The following is a 21,585-nucleotide window of genomic DNA, read 5'->3' as shown; positions in this document are numbered from 1 at the left end:
ACATTTCATTTATTATATTCTGACAGCAAAGGCTTTATTTTTCAAATTCCCATTTGAAACCAAAGGCAAACTGCTTCTTAAAATACAAACACTGCTGAGATTCATCAAAAAGTAATGAATAATTTAAATTAAAAGAAAACTCTGAAGTGATTGCTCATTCTCTGATAACAAAATGGGAAATAAATGACTATCAACATTTGGAACATCATGCTTTAAAGAGTGAGTGCAGTATTTAACTGGCCTATGCCATCTCCCATATTTTCAGACAGTGCTTCATTATGGGATCATCATTAGCCTCTCCGTGGTTAAGGATGCTTTGAGCTTTGCAGCTGAAGTGGGTGTTCAATCTCGCTGTTAAGAATGAAATTAAACCAGTGCATATTGATGAAACTACACCACTGGGATGCACATTTCAGCCAGTACTCAGACACTAATGTGAAATTAATTCCCTTGATTTTGATAGAAGTACTCAAGGAAACAAACCTCAGTGTGTGGGTACAGATATTAACAGCCCTTAGATGTTCATCATTTTTAACAGATCTGTTAACTGTAGACTATGGGAAAGGTCACGGAAAGACAGATAAACAATATATACATTTGTTCAATGGAAGAATCCTCATAGTGCTTGGTTGTTCTCCTAGTTCTGTATGGGGAAACACGGAGGCTGCAGTTCTTTTACTTCAGCCATTACAGTGAAAACTCTCTAACCTGCCTCCTGAACCAAAGTACCACAATGATTTGGTACCATTAAGAAATCTGTGAAATACAGTTTAGAACCCACAGCTACTACGTGGACATCCTTGCTTAAGTCGGGAGCCTTGCTCAGTAGCAGCTTTATTCATTCCTACTACTTTTCTTTTTGTGTAATTAGGCGTATACTTCATCGTCTAGACACTGCCTGCTCTCTAGAGCTTTTCTGGTTTTTTGGGGGTGTAAATTCCACCATATTTTTCAGGCCTGTGTATGGTCTTTCCTACTTCATGCCACACTGACAGTACCACTAGTGTTACACGGTGGTTATTCTCATGTGTTCACATAAAGTGCAGGAAAACAAAATCACGTTGCAATCTCAGTAGGTCAGTGAATAACAGTTAGAAGGCCCCATGTGCAGGGTGCTCGTAGGGATGGACAGACAGACATTACAAGGAGTAAGCGTAGGAAGTGGTAGAGGTGATTTAGGGCTGCACTGGGCCATTTCTGAAAAATAATATTATTTGTTGCTTGCTTTCCCCATTTTTACTGTTATTTGAGCAACATACTGAAAATTTAAACCGTAAACTGCTGTTTGTCCCAAGAGCTTGTCTGCCCAGCCCACAGAGTCGATCCTGCCGGGCAGAGGCAACGTGGGCTGCCCAGGCACCGAGCTGGGAGGTGATGCCTGTGCATTTGAACATAGAACCTGCCACAGACATTATTTCAGAGTATCACACTTTTAACAAATCCCTCCCACTTCTGCTCAAAACATCCTGAACACACATTTTAGGCATCTTGCATTTTTCCTCTAGATTAATATGCAGAGACATGCACAATGAGACAGAATAGTCACATTTCATTAATAGCTTCCTAGCTGAGATGTAAAATGAAGCTTTTCAGGTGACAACATATTTTTTAAAAACTGCCTGTCGTTTAGGAGGATCAGACTGAAAATACCTACTAAATTTTCCCATGTTCCCCAGACATGAAGCAATTTTACACATTTTGAGTTACGTTCAGCTGTGGAAGTGCCAGTCAGTTTATCCTGAGAGATGTTTCCCGCAGCCATAGGATAATTCCATAATAGCTGTGTAGTAGTGTTTGCTTTGCTTTGAAAGAAATAAAGGACTTCTGGAATGATGTATGGCCTTAAGTGGTGGTGAATATTCTCCCCGTTATTTGATATGTGGAATTTATATGAACTAAAAGTGACAAGGGCTCCCTCCTGAGAGAGGCTGCTGCAGGAATCCCCATAGATCCTGGTCTCTGAGGTTTCCCTATCCCAGCAGAGGGAATATGTCAGTATGTCTGTGCAAACCTCTTTGGGAAGAGGTGAGTTCCCCTGCTTGGTGCTCTGAAGCAATTCCGAGGTTGCTGTGCCTGCTGTCCTGAGTGCAAATCCCATGTAACACACAACTGTCCTGGTACGGGAGGCTGTCACAACATGCTGCATGTTTCTGATAAGGCAGTAGTAAGTACTGAGACACCGCAGTGGTGATTCCATATATATGGCTGTATTGTCTGCCCAGCTGTCTAAATTGTGTACTTATATTTTCTGTAAATTCTGTACTGTATCTATACAGAGAGTACAGAAAGTAAAGGGAAGGCACAAAGAGAAAAACCTGGAATCTAATTATAGTCCTTCAGGTGAGTAATGTCCATTCATATTCCATCCATTGTGGAAATAATAAACATCAACATGTAACAGGTTTTCCACAAGATCTCTGCTTCATTCATGTGCAGCATCAACAAAGCTCATTTCAGGATAGTAATGCAATATTTTGCTTTATCCTTTGCCCTCATTGCTTGGCCCTGTAAATATGCTGCGTATCGTTCAGACTGTGACCTTCACAAAAATGGTTCAGCCTTTCAAAGTTGTTTCTGCACTGTCCATGTGCTTCAGAAACCTCAGTTGTTTTGTTTTCAGTGTATGGCGTGGCCCCCTCTTACTGATGTAGAGATATAGTGAGAAGAAAATGTGAGGCTGTCAGTCATTTGGGGATTTTCAATTTGAAGTGGGTAGACCTGGCTTTTTATACTGTGTTTTTTTGACTTGTTCCATACATGGCTTTCACTCACCTTGGTTGCAACAGTGAACACTCAGTAATTTTGTAATTAACTTCGGACACCCATTAAATGAGGACTACTCAGTTAATGCATATTTGAGAAAGGATTCCTTTGAGTGATTTAGGGACATAACGTCACATAGAAACCTTATAGCAGAGACGTGAAAAGCATCTAATTCTCCAGAGCAGTATTCTGTTGTCTTCACTACAGCACATCCCCCTTCTTTCTTCTTTATCCCTCTTCATTCATTACAGGCGCTACAATCATGGCAACAAAAGAGGCAAAGGATCCTCCAGACAACAGGATCCTCTGTTTGACTGGGCTCGATTCATCTCCTTGGTCAGGAAGATGAATAGTCATGTAAATGAAGGTTGAGTCCTAGACCTACACGCAAGGCCAAATTAAGGTTACCAGGCAGACTTGCTATCTGGGTATTGCTAGCTTTTGAGAGCTGGACTTTGCAAAGTAGAGCTCTCCACGTTTAGTAAAAAATGTTCTTGTTGATTCTGTTTTGTGGAATAGCGTTTGTACCGACTTCAGGCAGTTCTTGGCAGGACACAGCAGAGCCCAGGGCCCTTCTCCCAGCCAGCGAGCACCTGTTATGTGCAGGGCTCAGAGCAGCAGCTGGATGCTGAGATGGCGTTTGCATTCTTCTAGTTTGCCCATGTCGTTAATGTAGGCTTAGGATGTCTAGAAGGTGGCTGTGATGTAGTGCAAAAAGTAAGCACAACAGATATAAAAGTTCTGACCTTTGGCATTTGGATTTTTTAAATATTAAGGTATAATAAACAAAGGTTTTGTGCTTTAATTTTAGTCTTGTTTTGGCATAGAAACATTTTAAATACGAGATGAAAAAAAGTAAGCAGCAGCACTTAGTTCCATCTTTCAAAGTAGGGGCTAGCAGAAAACTATAGAACATTTTTGGTCCCCGAATTTATGAATGCATACTGCTGGATTGATTTAATTATCACTAACCAAAGGATTTTCAAGGTACAAAGCTTATAAAGCATGAACACGATGTTCTCTGGTACAGATCCTTTCTTCTAGAATTTACTCCTGCCAGAAACACATCAAGCTCTGTCTCATTTCAGAAAAAATCTGCTCCTTTTGTCGCAGCCTTTCACCAGCTGCTGGCTCCAGAACCCTTGGTTTGCAGCTCACTGGCAGCGTTTGCTTTGTCTCTGTCCTTCAGAATTTCATTGTTCTGCAGAATCGTGCTTCATTCATTCTGTTAACTTGAAAAATGTTACAACTTTGAGTCTAAGCCAGACATTGGAAATTCAGCACGCTCAGAAAGAATCTCTAATGCTTTTGTTGCTGTAAGCCAGACGGGTGACACCTGGATTTGTGAGTGCTATCTACAAGAGCCCATCTGTACCCACTAGAAGTTTTAATGAGCACAACTTCCCTTGAGGTACAGTTTATAAATGACCGAGACTGGGTGTGACTTGGACTAACAAACCATTTGTGTACCTCTGTGAATTCTCCCGCCACGGCTGAGTCCTGCAGTCTGACACTAAGCGTCAAGTGGTCCCCGGCTGCTGGGGCAAGGATGTGAAGAACTGCTCTGCAATACCAACTGCAGGGCACCCTTGTGCCAAAATACAGCAAAGTCTGCCTGTGATTTCTAAATTTATTTCTCCGTTTGCCACTCCCTTGATCAGTTACAGATGCTTTTGCCATTCAAGAAACCTGAAATTGAAATATTAATGATCATTGCAAATTAAACGTCTCTGGTTCTCTGAGCATACAACTCAAAAGAAGCTACACCGATTCTGTTACTCCATTCAGTGAACAAAATTACTTCCTCCTTCTTGTTAAATGTTACCTCTAAGTTCTTGATGGAATCCTTAGATTGAAGTATTAATAATGAACTGCAACAAACACAAAGGCCTCTTCAATCTGATTAAACTTTTATAGAATATGTGAACGTTTGCTTACAGACCATGTTTATCAACATATTTGCGCCTTTTATGTCAAATCACTGTCAGATGTCACGGTCTTTAGAAGACACTTGTTTTTTTTGAAGGAAATAATATCAGTTATGGCCAGAATTTTATCTGTGTTTCCAACTGGGTCCACAGGGCCTCCAGAAGGCTGTGCTGTGCTCCTCGTCTCCAGCACTCAGGAGGATCTCCCTGCAGAGTACAATCCATCTTTGCCCCCATTTCCAGTAGGACTTGCAGTCCCGGGGACGCGGAGGTTTCTGTGGGGCGGGTGTTCTGAGGGGCAGGGCTGTGCCCCCCGTGCAGTGCCCGGCAGCACCTTGTGCAGCCGCAGCGAGGGAGGAACCAGTGACCCTCAGGCTGCTGCTCCGCTTTCCCAGCTTTTGTTTATGCCCAAGACAACGCTGCATTTTCAGTTGACCTGTGCTACTTACAGCTTTTCGGGTGCTTCCGATCTTGTTAAAGAGCCTGTCTGTCAAAAGGCTTTCTCTGTGCAGTTCTTTCCTTACCAAGTGGTGAAACTTTGAGATGTAATCAGCTGTATCTTATTCACCATGACAGCAATGAAACCATTTAAGCCAGTGATGCAAATCAAATGTGATCTTAATGTAATTCCTAAACAGAAACACTCTCAACAACTCCAGAGACCAGGGTCTCACTTGATCACATGTAAAACAAACGCATCCTCTTAATATACTTAGGAGTATTTGATTATTATTAGTAGTATTACTATTATTAGTCACGAAATCATGACCTCTTTCCTGTCTCAAACTCCAGCTAATGGCTACACAGCTATTGCCTCTGGTTATCAGTCGGTGTTTTGTTACTTCTCTGCAAAGCACTTTGGTTGCTCTGCTTTAAAAAAACTTACAGAGCTCATTTATCCCAGGAAACCAGGAGTCAGAATTTATTGTACTGGAAATAAACTGCAGCTCTGTAGATGTGGGCTCTTCATATTGCTCTCATGTGAAAACCAGGAGTTAAAAGAGGATATTAACCTCTAGTAATAGTGCACACAGGCGCTAGTAGAAATAAATGAACTGTTTTGTTGGAGTATTTTTAAAGTGGAAAAAAGCGCATGTTATATTAACGTTCTGAGATTTCTGTGAGGAGAATAATCTCACTTTGTCAGGTCATGCTTTCTTTTTTCATTATTATTTATTTTCTCTGATTTAGAATTTAGTATTTGTATCACTTTAGGATACAAATGTTACCATAATGACATTATAAAGCTTGTTAAGCTCTACAGAACTTTTATTTGCTAATTGTACAGTGACCAGAGTGTCCTCATAGCTTATGGGTGCCATTAAGTATTGCTAAAAACCCCTTTTCCTGGATAAGTACTCTCTTCTCTTTCCCCAGCTCAATTTGTATATTATCTATGAGTGGCATATTTTGTCTTTAGAATATTTTTTCAAACTAAATTTTAAAATTTGAGTAAGTAATCATCACATGAGAATGAGATAAATGCAGATGATTCTATTTAGGTTGCAATTATTAATAAAACTATTAAAGAATATATACTGGATGAGGTTCTTCTCCAGAAATTCTGTCTCTCTTTCTACTTAAATTAGGTTGCACCTGTCAAGACCAGCTCAGTTACTCCTTGTTTATACCACTGAGAAGGAGAGGGGAATTTAACACACAGCATATTTTTTTTAACATTGTGACTTATGAAAGGTTTGCCAGACACTATTGCCCTGTACAGTTGCCTCTGCAAATTGGCAGTCAGTATATGTATAAAGGTGATTCCTTCTTGACCTTTTTTAACCACTCCATTTTTTTAATATTTTTTTTTCTTCTTCAGGTGTGGGTGGATGCTGGTACTCAGATATTTTTCTCTTACGCGATCTGCTTGGGGTGCTTGACAGCCCTGGGAAGTTACAACAACTATAATAATAACTGCTACAGGTAATATCTTCCACACTTTATTTTTACATTAAGTATCCACACATTCAGCTTCACTCAGGCAGTGCTTCCCTTTTCCTTTAGCTACTTGCATGAGTAATCATAAGCACATGTATATGTTTTTGCAGAACAGAGATCTGTAATGTTTTCTGTAATTGTTTCAGAGGAACCCTATGTGCTGTTTTCATCCCTTTTGATTGTGTCTGACCTGTGCACAGCCATACACACAGTACACACAATTGCATGTATTACATGCAGAATTTCATACGTGTATAATCACGTGTGTGCAGTATTTGATTGTAGAACATATATCTACTTAAAAAAAAAAAACACCTACAAAAAATTATTAAAACTCATCTGAGTTTGGTCTGTGTTTTTAGTGTCACTTTTCCCCACAGTTTCCTGGCTCCTAGCATGAGCACAGCAGAAGCAAATAGCATTTCATTGCTTATCTTCACAGAAATCAGTAAGGAAATTGCTGATGATTTCAGTAGATTTTGATCTTTCCCAAATCAATGTCAAAAGGATATGACTCACACAAAATCCTCATTCTGTTTTACTGGCAAGGGTGGGAATACGAGCACTACTTCTGTCTCCTGGCATCGGTAGTTATTAAATTAGTTTTCCTACTATTCAACAACCTTTAATACAAAACAGTAAATGACAATTTGATTGTATTGACTCCATTATGATCTCCATACAGAGAATTAAGAATTCATTTTTCTATAAAGGAAATAATACAGTCCAAAAGCAGAAGAGCTGCAAACACACCACCCCCAAAGTGCAAGTACTTAAATTCTAAATTACACTTTTGCTGGGAGAGTTCAGGAGACAGTTCTAGAAAACTGCCTTATTTCAGTGTTCTAGCAACAATCTGCTCTTCTGCCAGAGAAACACCGAACAGTAGAAGCTCCAGACAGAGAGGGAACTGGGACACTGGAAACCACAGAGACATGAATGTATCCCCAGGCTGAACGTCTGCAGAGCTGCCCGGGGGCAGTGGAGGGTTCTTGGCCATCTGAACGTGCCAAGGAACTCAACAGCAACACAAGTTGCTCTTTGCTTGGCTGTGACAGCCAAAATGCCAAAAGTTTTGCTGCATAAAGTAGTGTAAGTCTGCTACAATCTTCAGTGCTGATTGACGTTGTTTTCAGAATAATGATGACGGTGCCCCAAGAGAGGGCAATGAATGCCCTGCAGAACTGTGGGTAATGAAAGTTTGCCATAATTAGCAAAAGCGATGCTTTAACAAAGGCGCTATTCCTTTTCACTCTAATTTAATTTTATTTTTATTCCTTTCCTGTTGCATCCTATTGAGCAGCTATTCTGTCACTTGCTCAAGGACTGCAATAATCTTTTTTACTATGGTTTTGTAACTCATTACAAAAAGCAGGAGTTTTGATGTGTGATTAGAGAGCTTACGCAATTTTCCTGCTTTTCCCCTGACCCTGCAGCATAGCTTGGAAAAACAGCAGCGGCTCTCTTAAAGCTCTTGAGCAAGATGATGCAACAGGATACTTTTTACTGAATCCAAGCTTCACAATTCCTCTAACAAAACGTTTTCATGGAATTCCTGAATAGGACAGATTTTATTGTGTCCTGAAGTATCAATCATAAGAAACATGAGGAAAGGAGTAGGACAAAAGTTAACTGCAGAAGGCAGCTGAGTTTAACAGGGCTGTTAACAGAGCAGGACATACAAAGCAGCAATGCAGTGGAAAAGCAGAATTAAATTTGTATTCTAACTAGTACTTAAAAAAATTAAAATCAAACTATGGGTTTGCCTCATGCAATACCTGCAGTGTCTTGTCCGATTGTAGCACCTACATCCACTCTTTTTGCAGTCTGTTCTACTAAAATCTTTTTCTAAGGGAAAGTTGCAGTGGAAAATAATGACATTGAGGTATTTTAGTGAGAAACGGAAAAATCTAAACTACATATGTTTTTTTCTTATTAGCAACCTCATCTAATTCATCTACTTTATAAATGAATTGCAAACAAGTCACTTCACATCTTTGAATAGGAAATGATTTCTTATTGTCATTACTTATCTTTCATTGTAATACATTAATACAGATCCTCCCTGGATTTACAACAGTTTATCTCCAAAGTGACTCTTTGAAAAGATGAAAGGAATGGCAGCACCATCAGCAGACAGTTGTCTTCCCCGTATAAATAAAAGAAAGATGTACTGATGTTTCCTCTAACTTTTAGCAAGCTTAGAATTCCTAATCCATTCAGACTTCTTAGGGGATGGATTAACTTTGGACAACCATGGTAGACAGAAGAGGAAAATGTTGTTGTTCCTGTTTCCCGTGCTCCGTGTTTGCAGAACGGCTCCGGGTCCCACCAGGGCAATGCTCCTGGGGGCTGGAGGCGGCACCTCAGCAGGACGGTTTCAGGGATGAGTTCCATGTCCAAATCAGGGCTCAGCTGCCATGTTGCCGCTGTGGTACAAAAGATAAATGAGTGTCACTGTCAGCAAATGGGTGAAACTTTAAAGCAATGAAGATGTGCCCTTTATCAAGCTTCTAGTCTAAGAGGAAAAAATGAATGGGAATCGGTCTTGAGGGGATCCACAAAGGCAATGAATTAACTGGAGGGATGCAAAAGGCTCTGTGGGCTCTTCTTTCTAAACAGAGAAGCTCCTTAAGGAAGACAGAATGAACTTTCAGCAGTATCCTGCCTGTCAGGCAAGGAGAGGATAAGGAATGCATGTCTTGAATTATTCAGGTGATTGGCAAGACATTCATATGGAAGAAGGTGAAGTTTTCATAAAAATTTGAAGCTTCCCTTTCATTCAAAATCAGTTTGGGCTTTAGTCAGGCTCTGATGCCTCCCAACCAAGGTTGCTTATGAAAACTGATGGAAAATTAGGTAAACTTAATGTTCTTCTTCCAATGGTTCTTGGGCATTTGTGTTCTTAAAAGTCATTGGTTTCACAATCAGTGGGTCCAGATCTCCCTCTCAGTTTTCCTTCCCGTGGCAGAAAAAGACTGAACACCAGGTTACACACTTCCATCTAAGGAAAAAAAAACCCAGGAGTTTGAGGGGTTAGTAGAATTCCTGCAAAGATAAAGGAAGGATGGAAATTAAAATTTGAGGTTATCTTTTTAGTAGGACAGGAAACACTGCGAGGTCCCCAGAGAACCCTGTGTTCAGTCTGTGAGTGTCTAACTAGGGAAGAAAATATGGAGCTGTGGCTGTGTCCGGTGAAAAGCACAGGCACCTCACCAACTAGAGATGATGGAAACCCTTTTAGGTTCCCTTTTGCCCATTTCCTTGGAAAAATGCATATCTACCCTGTAACTATTTTGTACCAAGGCCCTGTGGTTCTTGAGTCTTCCCTGTGAGTGGAGAAACGCTGTGCTCCTCTTGTTCTGTCTCAGATGATGTGGTTATTTAGGATTGTCCAGTCTAAAGCACTTGGGCCCTCTCCTAGGACCTTCCTTCCAGAGGAAGCAGCAGAAACTGCCAGGGGCTCTGAAGGTGACAGGGAGCAACATGTTTCCACCTCAAGCCTTTTTCTCATGGTTAGGAAACAACAACTCTCAAACGCCATGTGCCACATCATTCACCAGAAAAAAATACCTTGTTGTTTGGATTGCATTTGAAGCCTGGGAATTATCTAAGATAAACTTTATCTGCAGAAAACAGGCTGGTGAGCAGCCAGCTCCAGCCCACCGAAATAGTATCTCTTTTTGTCTTTTTATTCTTTTTTCCCCAAAGGATTTAAAACTACATCTTTCTGACATCTCTTATTGACAGGGTTTCATCTCAGTTTTAATTTCTCAGCATTGAATTCACCAGTATTTTAGGTGAGATAGGCTCTCTCCAGAGCTACTCCAGTGCTGAAATACACTGAGAAGAATGGATAGGATAAGGATCTTTTTCCTTCTTTTGTTTCTCTGCAAAGCACAGAGAAATCCATGCTCCTGGTTGCTTTCTTTTGGATTGCTCTTTTGCTTTAAAACATCTGAGGCCACAGAGATTACCAAAGAAGTTCTGCTGGAATATATGCCAGGACTTAAAAAATATGAATTGTCTCTGATTCTCACAAAGTCACTACAAATCTGTGAGAAAGATGGGGATTGTTATTGCAGATGTGGCTTCAGAACCTGTTAGATTTTACAGGGTCATTTCTTCTCATGGATAGCTTGCACAAACATTTGCTGCAGAGCTGGAGTAGGATGGGAATAACCCAGACTAAGGTATAGGCTTGACAGAGCTACAGCCTTGCCTTGTGTTTCAGTGGTTTGGAATCCTCATTTACTTTCAGATATCTAGGTTAGATTATTACTTTCTCAAATACAGAGCTGTCTCTCTTAAAAGACTGACTGTCAAGAGAAATCATTCCTGCTGCATCACCCGTGGAGCCTAAAGTGCTGTCTGAAAGCAGGATGAACAACAGCATTTCACTGGGGAAAAAACTCACCTTTCTGCAAGAGTATTTTCCCTTTTTTTAAAAGCGATTTACTGTTACGACATTTCCAATTTGGGAAAAGAAATATTTCTTCACCTTGGCCTTGCAATTGTCGTTGTTTGATGTATAGGATACATAGGTCAGAGAGATCAGTGCCCCTGCACTGTCTTTGCACTTTTTTAGGCATATACACACTTCTTAAGCTTATGTACGGTGCTTTTCAGTAGCACAGCTCTTTAAAAAGTTGATAAACCAAACTGGAGTTGTATTTTTGTATAGATATATATTGCAAATATACTGTAACTGGAATAGAATTAGCTGAGATCTGACCATAGGGATTTTTTCTAGGAAACAAGTTATTACCGTTTTTATGTAGTTTACAAATGAGTTCATATACTCTGCAATACATAATTACAACTACTATAGAAAAATTGTTCTTAACACCATTCTTATAGAATTTTTACATGTTTTTTTAAATATTCTATTGAAAACCAGTGAGTAGCAACAGGTTTGCAATTCAATCAATTAAACCACAAGCAAGGGTATTAGGGTGGTATCTTCCTGCAGATGCTCATGCCCGACTGATTTCCCTCAGGCACAGGATCAGTTGGGAGTTTGCTCTTAATGAGCAACTGAAGGGCCAGTCCTGCAGCTTGGGGTTCCATTTGGTCTATGAAAGAAACCCACGTTCTGGAGATCAACGGCAGTGTTTTTTATTTGTATTTTCAGAGACTGCATCATGCTCTGCTGCTTGAACAGTGGCACAAGCTTTGTTGCTGGTTTTGCTATCTTTTCAGTTCTTGGATTTATGGCTTATGAACAAGGCGTGCCCATTGCAGAAGTTGCAGAATCAGGTAAGATCCAAAAGCAGATTTCTGAGTTAACAAAAAATGCCCAGATGTTGCTGTCGGACAGCTTAGTCTGTGTTATGTCTTATGGATAAGCTGAGTGTTTTTCAGATAGTTTTAAAAAAACTCCTCTAAAACCCCTGTTACCCGACTCTTTAGAATAACTGCTGTAAGAGCAATTCTTAACTGTTTTTATGGTCATACATTTATGTGTGAAAAATACTAATTTACTGTGCAGAGCATGAAATTCATAAAGTCAAAGGGCTCTTGTAACACCAACTTTCTCCAGCTAAGCATCCAGAAGATTGTTTAGCAGAGATATATCGCTCAGTTATGCCCCTTGATGTTATATCCACATGAAAGGAGTATTGGAGCATTCAGTTTTCTTTAAATGAAACAGACCAAAATCCACAGAGAGAGATAAGTTCCTTCTGAAAAAAAAAGTAATTAAAGTAATGAGAAATCAGCTATTTAGAAGAAATCTTTGGCAATCCTCTGAAGTCTTGCTTAATGTGAACTATCCAAATCCAGATTTCTCAGTGTCAGACGGTTAATGCCATCTCCTGATGTCAGTAAGTTTTTTTCCCAGGGCCATACACTGACACACTCTGGTTGATTAAGTATAAAAGTTCTTGTTGTTGCAAAAATACTCTGTTTGAAAGATTTCTGTAAATACGCAGCCAATGAATGAATGTTACGTGCCAGCAGCAGCATCCAAAAATGCAGAGCAGATTTTGAACAAACCAGTAGACTTGCACCACATATGGCTTCCAAGATGCAGTTCTTACTATTGACAGCATTTGTGCACGAAATGTCAGATATAGTGCTGTCTCAGGAAAAAAAATATTCCAGAATATGTTAATAAGTTATATAAGGCAATAACAGGACCACACGCTATTATTTATTCAGGTGTGTGAGTCTTGCTGTACATCTACACAAAGAAAGTGAACATAAAGTACAGTGATGTCTTAACAGAAGTCTTGACCCTCAAACATTTGGACAGGACGTAGGCAGCACTGATGTGCCAAGCAAGTCTTGGTTAGTGATTAGCTTAAGCACCAAATACTCAGAGATGTAGAGTTTGTCAAGGTTTTCAGCCTTGTACTGAGCTCCTTTTATCTGCCGTAAAAGAACAGTCGGGTTGTGGTGCGCTGACCCTCGCCAGCAGCTGAGTGCCCGCACTGCGGTTCACTCCCTCGCCCACCCCAGCGGGACGGGGAAGGGAACAGGAAGAGAGACAGGGAGAAAAGTGGTGGCTCCAGAGCGAGTTGAAGCAGCGATGCTGTGCGAGCTCTGTTCTGCAGCAGCCATAATGCTGCTGTTAGCAATGCTGTTCTTCCACAAATCTGAACGGCAGCACCATACGGGCTGTTCGAGGAAAGGTGACTCCATCTCAGCCGGACCCTATACACAAGTATAAATATTTCCTTTCTTTTCTTCTTTTTCAGGACCAGGACTTGCATTCATTGCTTACCCTAAAGCTGTTACCATGATGCCTCTTTCTCCTCTGTGGGCAACCCTGTTCTTCATGATGCTCATATTCCTTGGATTAGATAGTCAGGTATGAAACAAACGCTATTTAAATATTTTGTCAGATTCTACAGCACGTGTTTATCAGCATCCTTGATGTGAACACCATCTAACCTGATGAAAGAATGAACACTAATGTAATTCTTTGCGTAAAACCATTGATGCAAGTTCCCTATTTTAAATGTTAGTTATGTGATGCTGGAGATTCCTTTATCATTTATTCTGAACACTGATTTGGCCTGACTGTAGCTTTCATTTTTAACATGGAAATCAGTCTGAACTTAAATATGGGTGATTAAAATCCATAGCTCTGTAAAATACCAGTGTGTCTGCTTTTAAAGCACTTCACAATGAATTTTGAAACTGAATATCAGATAGCAATAATGTAAGTTCCTGTGGTGTATTTATACTTCAGGATACCATAGGGAGAGATGTGTATATTCTGCAGCACAGTGACAGCACAGAAGTTGTCCTTCTTAGGTGACCATAAAAATTGTGGAAGCTGTTTGATTAAAAGTATTTTTGGCATGCATCTCAACTCTCGGCATGGTTTGGTTCAGAAAGTTTATGATTGTATACTGTACAATAAAGCTCTTCAGTGCCTATTTTGCATGACATTTCCAATCATTAAACTTAATGTTTTAATAATCGCTCTTTTTCCTGATCTAACACATTTTTTAAAGTTTTTTTTTAAAATGAGCAATTCCTAAATTCTACACTGGACTGTTCCAATGAAGCAGGCTTTATATTATCAACATTTGCATGTTCATTTTATTGCCCATTTTAGAAATCTTGCTCCAGAGCTCTGAGAATGTAAGAACGTTCCTTCCCCCCTTCACTAGATGTACCTGGCTCGGGCCTGTAATAGCTTTGTGGAACTTCTCTCTTCTGTAAAGCAGGGAGAACTGGTACAAAGCCCCGGCTGCAGTGGATGCAGCAGCACTCGGAGGTGCGTGGCCCTGCAGAGCGTTCCCGTGAGCGCCAGCAGGGCAGGGCGGCAGAGGGAAACGCTGCTGCTGCAGCCCTGTGAAGAGTTTGGTGGTTATTTACGTCCCATTCAAGCCACATTTGGAAGATTTAATGTTTATGTGATCCATCTGTTACAGGACAAATACACTGTGAGGTAATATTAGTGGATTGAACTAATGGTGGTAGACTGGAAATGCATAGCTTTGGACTTTTTCATTCCTAAATGACGTTACTCTCAGTTTGAGCTCCTGCTTATAGAGTGTCCCCAGGGATCATTCAGTCTCTGTGATGAGAACACAGAACATGTTTGAAGTGTTTGGTACAGAATCCAAATCCCAGCAGCAGATGAGATGTGTATTTGATTTGTACTCTCCTGTCATTCGTTCCAGTTTGTGTGTGTTGAAAGCCTCGTGACCGCTGTTGTAGATATGTACCCAAAGGTTTTCCGAAGGGGCTACAGAAGAGAACTGCTGATTCTCGGCCTTTCCGTTGTGTCGTACTTCATTGGCCTGATCATGTTAACTGAGGTAAGACGTGCTTTGCTGTACCACTGCAGAAAAGATGAAATGGATTTCTGTTTATAACCATAACAAATAAAATGCAAGAATATTTGCTATAGGCAAACTTCATTGTTAAGAACATGACTCCATAGTACTTGAGAGACTGTCCCCAACTACTGTGTAACGTTTGAAATGTGAAATGTATCCTCAGTTTTTCAGTTGAGCTTAGGAAATATTTTAATGAAAGTTACGTAGGCAAGGAAATTCCATCTGCTTTGCACCAGCCAACCAGATATACTGCTGGTGGCTTCTGCTTCCTTCCTGTGGGCAGAGCAGTCTGCAAACTGCATGTTGGAAGAATAGATCAATAAAGAAGATGAAGTGAAAATAGAAAACTAAAACATTTTTGAGCTTTATATCACCAGGCCAGGTCAATCAATAGAGCCAATCTCTGAGCAGAAATTGCTTCGGTAAGAATAAGAAAACCAACCAACCAACCAGCAACAACAAAAAAATTCAAACAAACCGGGGCGCTTGCTTTGGGATGTTCTAAACCAAAAATTCTGAGGGTGTCAGTCCATCCCATCAGCCCATGATCCAACACGCCTCCCACTACTCTGTTTGGTACCCAGCCTGGAGACTCTGGGCTCCTTTGGTACTTGGTTTTGTTTGCTGCTCCGTGCCTGCTTTACAGAGCCAGTTCTATCAACTGCCTCCTCTCCTTCGTGTTACCCTCTCAAAAAAGGCAGAAGATGGGCAGAGCGCTCAGCCCGTGTTCCTCTGCTTGCTGGGTCGTTAGAGCTCCCTGTACCAGGGAGCGAGGCAAAGAGAAAAGTCTCATGTCTGAAGAGCTGGAGAATTGAATGTCTGCGGAATGGTTGCTGAGGAAGCCTGGCTGTAGGAACCGTAAAGGGCCAAGACCTGTCTCTGTGGTGCTGCGATCTCATCTGGGGTCACAGTACTGAGCTGGCATAGGGAATGATCTTTAATGCTATGGACAAAAAAAATCTTTCACAATAAAAAAACATGGAGAAATGAATATTCTTTGTTCAAGAAGGAACCAACTTCAGTAGGAAGACTGGCAGGGAACCAACAGATTGACTGTGTAATTAAAGCCATATTTGCTAGGAAATATTCCTCCTGGTGCCAACGCAATATTTTTTTCCCCTTTTTCTGGTTTTGTCTTTCAGGGTGGGATGTACGTCTTCCAGTTATTTGACTCTTACGCAGCTAGTGGCATGTGCCTTCTTTTTGTTGCCATATTTGAATGTGTCTGCATAGGCTGGGTTTATGGTGAGTTGCTGAAAATTGCTCTGGTTTTGAGTTTTGATGCAAGTTTTCCGTTTGCACAAAAGCAATGTGAAAGCCTTGTACCCTTATGGAGTGGGGCCCTGCACATTCCCACGCCTTATGAAAAGTCAAGAATGCCTTTCTTTTCCATTTTAAATAATGTGAATATTGGAATTGATTTATTTTTCTTCCCGTTGGCCCTTGCTAGGACTGACCTCCCCCTTCCTTCCCCAAGGAAGTCCTCAGCTGCCCGAGGAAGCAGGGCTGCTAATAAGTCTTTTTTCCTCTCAAAAATGGCTGTACATTCTACATATGCTTTTTGTTTGGTTTGTTGTTTTGTTTTTGGGCAGGCAGCAATCGCTTTTATGATAACATTGAAGATATGATTGGGTACAAACCACTGACGTTGATTAAATGGTGCTGGATGGTCTTAACTCCAGGTATCTGCGCAGTAAGTACAGAATAGCCAAATAACTTGGTTTAGACATAAAGAGGGTTTTCTGTGCATATTTTTAGAATTTTGCTGCTGCTAATAGTTTACAATGGTTGAGAAAAACATCTGGTGATTTGTGGCATATGTTTTAATTAAAAACACTTCGTAGGATCTGTTAAAATTGTTAAACATTCTGTGAATCATGAGAAATCTTCGTATATACAATAATAGGAAAAATATAAACTCAGGGCCTTAAAAGAACATTTGACAGTCCAGCTGAGGAGCTGGCCTGCAGAACTGCAGATAGGACAGTAGGTTAAGACACCTTTGGAAATTCTGGCTTTCCCTTTTGATCATGACAGGTTGGACAGAACGCAGCTTGTATTGCTTAATCACAGCTGGTTCATGGTACTGTTTGCCATCAAAGTGCAGGTTTTATTGTCATCAAGAGGTAAATAGGATTTAAACTTGCAAGATTGTTCATTTCTGTTGAAAATACTGAGATGTTATTTAAGCTGTACATAAAAAAAGATACTGCTGGTTGTTGGAGGTCTTTGTTTGTTTTGTGTATGTGGGTTTTTTCTCAGACTGAAACATTACCTCTGCTTGCCAGCTTTAGGAAGACTGGTCTTGGCTGAACAATTATGTTCTTGTTACATAGGCAGTGCTTTTCCAAATACTACTAATGATATTCTCTGATTATTTCAGGGAATCTTCATCTTTTTCCTGGTGAAATACAAGCCTTTGAAATACAACAATGTATATATATACCCTGACTGGGGCTATGGGATAGGGTGGTTGATGGCGCTCTCTTCCATGATCTGTATCCCCTTGTGGATCTGCATTAAGCTGTGGAAGACAGAAGGCACTTTCACAGAGGTAAGATATATTGTGAGATTAATAATACTGAAAAAAAAAAAATGGGAAGGGAATATGTATCCTCACCTGCATGAGACTAAGCACAGCTTAATCCAAAAGCAATGACAGCAATGTCACATACCTGTCCCAGTGGCAGCCTGGTAGAAACCTGGTAGAAAAGGGCATCTGAATTTTCTCTGTTTTCTTCTGAATTTCTTTTGTGTGTGTGTGTAAACTAACTAATACTATAGCTTTAAGGTGCTCTGTTCCTGTTCAATTTGTAGCTTTAAATGTCTGTAATATCAGCCAAATCCCTCCAGAAGGTTTGTAGCAGCCATTCACTCAGGTCAGCCGCCTTCTTTCCATGCTTTTGCTAACAAGTGTTTGTGCTTTTCTTCCAGGAGCTGGGTAGCAAACACTCACATTTGTCTTCTGGACAGTTTTCCTGATTACAGTTGTCTAAGTGAGAAATAGAGGCAAAAAGAAATACTCAGTGCAATTTACTAACATTTGGTATCAGGTTATCTCAGCTTTAAGCCAAAGTTAAAATTATTAAATATAAGACCTTTTCTCCAAAGCAAGACAGTGAGGATGGCTATAATGGAAGAACAAGAATATAAATCTTATTCAGTCATTTGGGATTTCTCATATTGCAGAAAAGCCGAGTTCTGTCATCTGGAGCTTTTTAGATACTAGTCAGGAAAAAGTTATCCCAGCATTGCCTCCTTCTGTGTCTGTATGTATATGGAAAGGACTTTATTCAGTCCCGTTCATGCTTTCTCAGTCATTCTGATGTTCTCTAGGATAATGCCAAGGTGAAGAACAAGACAGCAGGAATTTCTGTGCCTGGGCTGCCCTGGGGCTCCTTAACTCCTCTGGCCCTTTTGAAGGATGTGTGTGGCAGTGTGCACCCACCCCTCCGAGATCGCCCTCCATCAGAACCAGGGGGTGACACTGAATGGACCGGGGTGTACTCGGTGCAGTAGGTGCTGATTGCTGGACTGGAGAAGCGAACATGCAACTTATTGTGCTGGCTGATGGCACTAATGAAATGACTCCATTCAGCTGATTAAATACAGCCTGGAGTCTACCTGGGACATCTCTACTGGGGGTATATAAACAAAACATGAATTGTCCATAATACAGTTTTCTTAGCATGTCAAAAGAAGATTTGCACAAGTCTTAACATTAAATATTTCCTTAATGCATCAGCCTTACCCTGTCTCTGCAAGTGAATAGACTTTGTTTACAGATCCTTGTTTTGCATTGCCTTGTAGTCTGAAGCATTGCAGACAGGTCTTTATCTCTTCTGTACATGAATAATGAGGGGGTTTTTTTAATTACAGTTGGGAGCTTCTCAGGAAGCCAAGTTCCTGCAACATCTCTGCTCCCCAGGCTGTGAGCGGCAACGTTGCTACTGATCTGCTTATTGCTAAAAAAGAGAGAGTTCTCAGCTAACCATGTATATTTTTCTTTTGTTCTTGGTTGTAGCTTAATACACTTTGGCAGTCTCTTGTTTGTTTTTTGTTTGGTTTTGTTGTGGTGGTTTTGGTGGGTTTTTTTGTTGAGTTCTTTTGTTGTTGTGTGTTTGGTGCGTTGGTTGGTTGGTTGGTTTTTTTCAGTCTATATCCCTTGACTACACCATGGGAAACAAACAGTTCCCATGTAACAGGCCTTACCCAGAGCACTGTGCTGAGTTTCTTCAGTGGAAAGGGGATGTTACTCTAAATCAGCATGAAAATTCACTTTGTCTTCACCTTCATTCTGTAGCCTTTGGTCTGGTGTGATCTGTAATGAACGGTCTGTCATGCAGTTTTACGGATGTATCTGTAACAGAGAAATGAGAAGCAGACATGCAAGAGAAGAGGTTTTTACAGGGAATCTGTTTAAGAAATGATTTTCATTTTCTCAAATTTTCTAGAAATTCCGGAAGTTGGTTACACCGAGCTCAGATCTGAAAATGCGAGGGAAGCTTGGAGGAGGAGCCTACGTTGCAGCAATAAATGACTACGATGCCAAACTGAAAGGAGATGGCACCATTTCAACCATTACAGAAAAGGAGACACATTTCTGAAAGAACTATCTTTTTGTTTTTCTTTTCTTTTCTTTTCTTTTTTTTTTTTTTTTTTTGTATAAATAAATAAATGAATTCACTTAATTATAGAGGCTGGCTTGTTTTGCACAAAATTTTATTAACCAGTTAATTTTAAAGTGAAAATTGTATACTTGTTTAAAAGTGATTTTTTAAATTACTATGTAAGTAATGATCATGTAAAAGAAAAAGAAATAGTATTATATGGTATGTTAGTGATGACTTCTTGTAATATGGTGATTTCAGTAAATGTTTTTTTTAGAAGTTAGAGGGACCTGTATAATGTGCCGTACAACTTTTCTACTTTGATTTGTGGCAGGTGTAACGTTGTGTAGATACACGCATTCTAATCTGTAAGCATTTCAGACCATTTCAGCTTTTCATGTATGTATATAAAGGGGACCAGAATGTCCTTTTGTTTCTATTGGAAGAAATTGTGAGGGGCCAGGGGACGACTCGTAACTGTTGGCGCGTGTTCCTCTGTGCCCAACGTCCCCTGAGCCGGAGGGAGCCGTCCCAGCAGCTGCTGCCCCAGGCTTAGGCCAGGGCAGCTGCAAGCTGAGCTCTGCGCCTAACAAAGCTTGGCCTTCAGGGCAGGTCTGGTGAAGCCAGCAGGAAGCAGCACCTCAGCAGCTGCCATCGCCTTCCCTCCACCCTCCACGTGCTTGAGCAGGTCTAAAACTGTGGTGGAATGCGCCCATTTCTGAGTCACTGTTTTTCTGGAGATTGGATAGAGAATATTTCTTACGCGCTATGAATTTTGCTGCGTTTGTAATCTAATGGTCTCTATGACGATGTGTACTGCTTCTGGAGACCTCAAAAGCTTTTTCATTTTCTTTAGTGTCTGGGTGGCCAGTCCTTGGTTTTGGTTGACACTTCCCAGCCCCTGAAGTGAAATGTCTTTGCCTAAGCTTGTACAACAGGAGATCAAGGCTACTTTAAACACACAGAGACATTCTGAGGAAAAAACAGGTTTTGAGCTCCACACACCTTGGCCTCTCCATCTCTTCATCTTTTTGCAGTCTGTCTGTCTGTCTGCACATCTACTCATTCCCCTCAAAAGAAATCAAGGACCCTGTAAGGCCAGTGTGTAGCACTGTATTGCGTTTCTCAGCTTCAAGGTAATTCTAGATATGCTCAGATTAGGCCCTGATTGCTTTACCCTGAATGGTATCAGGGGTTGCACTGAAGTCAGAATAGGAGTGGAAGGCCAGACTGATTGGTCCTTAATCACAGAATCACAGAGCACCAGGTTGGAAGGGACCTCAAGGATCATCTGGTCCCACCTGTCTTGGCAAAAGCTCAGTCTAGAAAAGCTGGCCCAGCACCTGTCCTGCTGAATCTTAAACATGTCCAATGTGGGGAAATCCACCACTTCTTGGGGAGATTAATCTCTACAAGAGTTCTGGGAGGTGATTTATATATGGTGCAGATGAAGGAATTAAGACAGGGATGTTGTGTCTTGTGTAATTACTCCTACATTTACACAGTCCTAAAATGACATTTGGCCCTTTGAAGGCAACCATGAGGCTGATGTGAAAATGAGTTTGACACACCTGCTTTGACTATCTTTTTTTTTTTTTCTTCTGCCAATATTCCAAACCCTATTGCTTGTTCTGGACATTTTTTTTTTCTTTTCCCCTTGTTCTGGTTTTGGTAACTGTGTGTCTGAGCAAGCTGTGGAGGAATACTGTACTGCACAGTATTTGATGGGGAGAGACAAGCAACAGCCTAAGACAGCTCAGAAGAAATGTCATGAAATCTGCTGTCTTCTCTGCAATGCAAAATCACCAAAGTGCAGATAGCAGCATCTGCAGTCAGTAGGAACAGAAGTGGCTGCTGACCTTCTACAGAGGAAAACGTATCACTAAAAGTCGCTAAGTGTATCTTACTATTACATAGAACTGTACATGTAGTCAGCATTTCATTGAAATGTTATGGTTACCTCTTAAAAAAGCATTTTCGTAGAATCAGTTTTGTCTGAAGTCACATCATTAAATCCAATATATCTGTTAACTTTTACTTCAT

The 21,585-nt window shown here is 40.6% G+C and overlaps 1 protein-coding gene across 1 annotated transcript in view; it reads left to right on the top strand.

Moving 5' to 3' along the window:
- The window catches only part of SLC6A11 (solute carrier family 6 member 11), a gene marked incomplete at both ends in the record, with an annotated part of 85,635 nt that extends 66,096 nt beyond the window's left edge, over positions 1-19,539 (top strand). Inside the window, 8 exons of the mRNA XM_082059931.1 lie at positions 6,514-6,617; positions 11,767-11,891; positions 13,334-13,446; positions 14,774-14,911; positions 16,075-16,177; positions 16,525-16,625; positions 17,316-17,486; positions 19,387-19,539. Coding sequence (XP_081916057.1) covers positions 6,514-6,617; positions 11,767-11,891; positions 13,334-13,446; positions 14,774-14,911; positions 16,075-16,177; positions 16,525-16,625; positions 17,316-17,486; positions 19,387-19,539 — 1,008 coding nt within the window. The remainder of the gene's footprint in view (positions 1-6,513; positions 6,618-11,766; positions 11,892-13,333; positions 13,447-14,773; positions 14,912-16,074; positions 16,178-16,524; positions 16,626-17,315; positions 17,487-19,386) is intronic.
- Between the last annotated feature and the right edge of the window lie 2,046 nt (positions 19,540-21,585).

Source organism: Streptopelia decaocto (genome assembly GCF_964273445.1).
Source record: "Streptopelia decaocto genome assembly, chromosome: 8".
Classification (NCBI taxonomy): Eukaryota; Metazoa; Chordata; class Aves; order Columbiformes; family Columbidae; genus Streptopelia; species Streptopelia decaocto.
This window is presented reverse-complemented; position numbering and strand designations above follow the sequence as displayed.